This window comes from Cryptomeria japonica, chromosome 8 (genome assembly GCF_030272615.1).
Source record: "Cryptomeria japonica chromosome 8, Sugi_1.0, whole genome shotgun sequence".
Lineage (NCBI taxonomy): Eukaryota > Viridiplantae > Streptophyta > Pinopsida > Cupressales > Cupressaceae > Cryptomeria > Cryptomeria japonica.
The window spans coordinates 32,511,814-32,516,875 of NC_081412.1; the positions used below are offsets into that span (position 1 = coordinate 32,511,814).

The 5,062-nt window shown below is 36.3% G+C and overlaps 1 protein-coding gene across 1 annotated transcript; it reads right to left on the reverse strand.

Moving 5' to 3' along the window:
• Window positions 1–731: 731 nt before the first annotated feature.
• On the reverse strand, window positions 732–3,013 carry LOC131034603 (receptor like protein 23-like). Its single transcript, XM_059210136.1, has 2 exons — window positions 2,413–3,013; window positions 732–2,284 (listed from the first exon to the last, which is right to left on the reverse strand). Exons 1-2 carry the CDS (start codon window positions 3,011–3,013, stop codon window positions 732–734), a joined length of 2,154 nt encoding a protein of 717 aa, XP_059066119.1.
• Window positions 3,014–5,062: the final 2,049 nt, after the last annotated feature.

Below are 5,062 nucleotides of genomic sequence, written 5' to 3' on the forward strand. Positions count from 1 at the left end.
ATGATTTTATGAAGATATTGGACCTATTGAAGACAAATTAAAATTGCCGCACCACTATTCACGTGGGTACTATTCACGTGGGTACTATTCACACAGTTACTATTCACGTGGGTACTATTCACGCAGTTACTATTCACGTGGGTACTATTCATGTCACTGTAGCAGCAAGATTGAAAATGATCGCTGGAGTATTATGTCAATAATGCTGGAATAATTAGTGAGTTGATAATCTGCCATGTATTTGATTTTATTGATTCTGAAAATAACATCTTATCAGCAGTAGTTCAATCTTCAGTTTGCATATTATTGTAGTTTCCTTCTTGTTCATGTTATGTGATTTCAAATCTATGCAAAAACATAAAAACAAACAAGCATTTCATTTCCGAAGCCATAACAAGTTTAAACATTAAACGGTGAAAATATATTTAAAATTATTTTCTTTCCATACCCATAGGAGAGACATTACCTATTTAAATAGGAAATATTATATATTATTTTCTTTCAGACAACTATCTATAGTACTCATGACATATCCATCTATGACTATATGAAGGCAATGCCTCTTTACACCACTATTTTTTTTCCTTTTCCATATCATATAAAAGACAGTGTCCATATCATATTATTTTCTTACACATAATCTATCTATAATACAAACAATCTATCTAAATGACCCATGACATATCTATCTATGACCATATGAAGGCAATGCCTCTCTACACTACTATTTATTATTTTCTGAGTGACAATATATTCAGAAGACCTACGGCATACCCATCTAGGATTCTAATGTATATTACACGCCATTTCTTTTTTAGGCAAAGGACTCCAAACACTCCCCAGAATCCAACAGCAAAGCTTGCCATCCAACTTACATACCAATACCATGGGATTTCTTCTTCCTCTTCCTCCTCTTCATCTTCGGAAACCGGTGGCATACCTGCAGATGAGTTGTACTCACAACTACATGATCTCTTGTCAACTGGAAACCCACACAGACCGGGGTTCCCTGAAAAGTAAGTGGAATTGAATGTAGAAAATTGACGCCCTGATGGGATTCTTCCACAGAGCATGTTGTTGGACACAATGAAGAAACTCATAAAGGAAAGTTGTACCATCTGACCTGGGATTCTTCCACGCAATTTATTATTTGAAAGATCCAATGATTCTAACTGCTCTAACAAGCCAAAACTTACTGGAATCTCTCCTGTAAGACTATTACCTGACAAATTCAGGACATGTAAATGCTTAAGGTTGCCAATTTCTGAAGGAATGTCACCTGAAAGCTGATTTGAAGAGAGATCAATGACTGTTATAAGCAATAGAACAAAATCCCCATAGGTTAGATTCAATCTTTTATTAGTCACATTGATCTCTTCCTTATAATAATATGAACGACCATAAGAGGACTGACCATTTAAGATTTCTGATCCTCCCGCTTCTCCATCCATCATACCTGTCAACTTCCCCAGTTCTGGTGGGATAGCACCAGTCAAATTATTGTGGAAGATATCTAAGACATGGAGAGTTGAAAGATTGCCTAATGCATGTGGTATCCACCCATGGAATTTGTTTGACCTTAAAACAAGTATCATCAAATCAGAAAGCTGACCTAACCAAAGAGGTATATTCCCAGACAAGAAATTATTGGCCATATCTAAAATCTGCAATTTCCTACAGCTTTGGACATCAGATGGCAAGTTTCCCTGTAGCATGTTGTCACTGAGATGAAGCTTTTCGAGTTGGCGTAGCCTTCCTATCTTAGATGGAATCTCCCCACTTAATTTATTGTTTGCCAGATTTAGTCTTTTCAAAGCTGTGCAGTTGGTGAGGCTTGATGGTATTTTACCTTCAAAGTTGTTACCTGATAGATCCAAATCCCGTAGCTTTTGCAGAAGACTGATGGAAGTAGGAATATCACCTCTTAAATCATTTTCAGAGAATAACAAGAACTCAATGTTAGGAAGAAGCGAACCAATCTCCACTGGGATAAAACCGGTGAATCTATTCTGAGACAAGTCCAACAATTCCAAATCTGATGCAGGCACAGAAGGAATCGGAACAGAACCAGTCAACATATTATGACCCAAATTTATCCGGTCATAGTGACTTATATTAACGCTGGAAGGGAGTTCACCTTGCAAGTTATTATGCAACAGGTAAATAAGTCCCAAATTTGGAAGGTCCCCAAGCCAAGCTGGAATGTTTCCAAAAAGACTCTTGTTGCTGAGATCCAAAATTTGCGGCCTAAATTGTGTTGAAAGGAATGCAGGAATGAGACCCCCTATGTAACATTGGAATCGGATAGACTAAATCTGCTAAGTTGGGGCCACGCTTCACATGGCAATATTTGTCTTATATTTCCAGTTATTTTGTTGTCGACCAACTTAATCTCTTTCAGATGAGGCAAACGGGAAAGACTCGAAGGAAATGGCCCCGTCAGGTCACAGCGGTCAAAGTGAATGGATACTAAACCAGTCATATTTTCCAGCCATGTGGGCAACCTGGAAGTAAACTCGTTCCAGCCAAGATGGAGATGGGAGAGCGAGGTGAGGTTTCGTAAAGCATTGGGGATGTGCCCCGACAGAGCACAGTCTTTGAGGTTGAGGTGGTGGAGATTATGGAGCCTAGAAAGTGGCGCTTCTAATTGCTTCCCCGCCATGTTCAGTTCGACCCCTTGTAGTGACAAATGCTTTAACCCTCGTACATTCTCTGTCCACTTCAAACTGGGACTATAGACAGGTCCACAATCATACCAGCTATATGAAATCTCGTCCTCGAGGTAAATCTTTGTAGCAAGATCTATAACTTGCAGTTGGGAAAGATTTCCCAGACGCCACAGAATACTACCATCCAGATCAGCACCAGCACAAGACAAGTCGAGATAAGTCAAGTTGTGAAGGGAGGATATATGCTTTGAAATCTGGCCTTGAAAATAACTGAAGCTGAGATCGACATGCTTGAGTCGGTGTAGACTAGAAAGCTCTGAATGTGGAAGACCAAGAAAACACATTTCATTACAATAATGAGAAATCATTAGTTCAAAAACAAAAAAATGATGCTAATTAGAAGTGTCTTTACCTGCCGGTATAATGCCACTGAAGAAATTGGCTCTCAAATCCAAATGCTCCAGATACTTCAATTTGAACAGTGCTGGAGAAAGTATGCCAGTTGTCGGATAATGTTCATCGAGATTTATTGAATTTTCAGCGTCAATTGTCAGAGAATCTTTATCGAGATTTATCGAATTTACTGAAAATTGAGAAAGATGAATTTTGATGACATGGGATGTCTCTCGGCTGCATTCAACCCACGCCACTCACAACAATTAAGCCCATTCCATGAACTAAATCTAAGTGAAGGATATATCTCTTTCTTGAAAGCAACGAGGGCATCTCTTTCCTCCCTTAAGCACACAACATTGCAGCTGATCGTCACCCAACACCATGTCAACGCAACCAAAAAACATAAGTCCCCCAAGTATCTCTCCATCTTAAAATTTCAGTTGTTTCACCTGCAACGACATGGACTAACATACTCAGAATTGGTAAAACTGATGCAGGGGCATCTGCCAAACAGGGCATGGACACATCAATTTATATAGAATTTTGTCAGATGTAGTTGCGACTGTCCGTGTTGACGTCTATGCAAGTGTGGAAGCATAAATAAGCAAAATGTTTCATAAATTGCAGGGGAGGATATGTATAAATGGATTGGTTAAAAGGCTTAAGAAATGGATATGTATAAATGAAGAGGGGAGTTGGGCCTTTAGCCTGGACGGCATCCAAATTTGAAGGTCAATGTGTGCATTTTTTGTCTCTAGATTTCAAAAGAATGTAATTTGATTTATTATGTTTAATTGAATGCGGAGAGTCTCTGCGTGTGTGCATTTTTGTTAATGTTCTGTGTCGAGTTGCAGACCAGAGGGGTTTCAAAAAATCAACCAAATTAAAATGTAACTTACCTGAAGTTGAACCGAATTTGTACCCAAGGTTTGAGCAGGATAGGAGGAGGCATATGGTAATGAGATTATATGCGTAACATTATTGAAATTGGCATTGTTCCGTTTGAATGGAAAACCAGGTTGGAAAGTGGGTGGAAGATGCGCACGGGCGAAGTCTACAGTCTTGAATTTAAATTTTATGTTTATCAAATATGACTTTTCAAAACAAACTTTGCAATTAAATCATTAAATTTAATATACACAAATCGTTCTATAGCCCTTACTTATTGTGTTTGTTTTTTTACACATATTTTTTAGGTGCTAACTTATGATACTTTATTTCCTTCAGCAGAATGACATATTGTTCAAGGTACTTTTTAATATTTTCAACCTATCAAATATCAAAACTAGAATTTAGAAGAATGGTGACTAGGTTTGTATTCATATTAGAAGACAGTTGGATCAGATTAAGTATCAATTTTTGCAGCTTCAGCGAGGAGATATCAAGTGCATCAAATAGTTGCACAAATTTTTTGTAGATATGTACTTTGTTATTGAGCTGATTGGTTCAGCTATTTAGGTTTAGTTCCATTATTTTTTCTTTTCACGTGCAGCCTTTTTTTAAGGCCGCCTTTCATTTTATTGTATTTCTTCTCAGTGTGTTCCATACAAAAAATTATTCTAATGATAGAGATATTCATTTTTCAAATTAAAGACAACCTTTTAAAAAATATTCACAAAGAAGATATATGCTATAATTATAGAGTTAATTACTTTTGTCTTCTACATATTTATGCTTTATAATTTAATATTTAATGTTCAATAACTCATGACAATATATTCTATTGATATTATTAGTTCATTCTAAGGTAGAATACTTATGCATTCATTGTATTCAGTTTCTTTCATCACTTTAACTAATCGTCACATAGAATTAAAAATTTTGAAAAAATATCTTATAGTTATATTTACTTTTTCATTTTAAATTATTGTAAAAATATCATGTATGCCTCATTCTATTAGTTTTTATTAGAAAGCTGAGAAAATAAAATTCAAATTGAACCTACAATTTAACAATTTACAATTATTTTATTGATTTCAATTCAGCCACCATCTATG

Excerpts from the sequence above, each read along its gene's own strand:
- LOC131034603 (XM_059210136.1), bottom strand. The coding sequence starts at position 3,013 with ATGTGTTTTCTTGGTCTTCCACATTCAGAGCTTTCTAGTCTACACCGA. Across the intron at positions 2,285-2,412 it reads ATTTCCTTCGAGTCTTTCCC|GGGGTCTCATTCCTGCATTC; the intron begins GTTTGCCTCATC and ends AATGTTACATAG.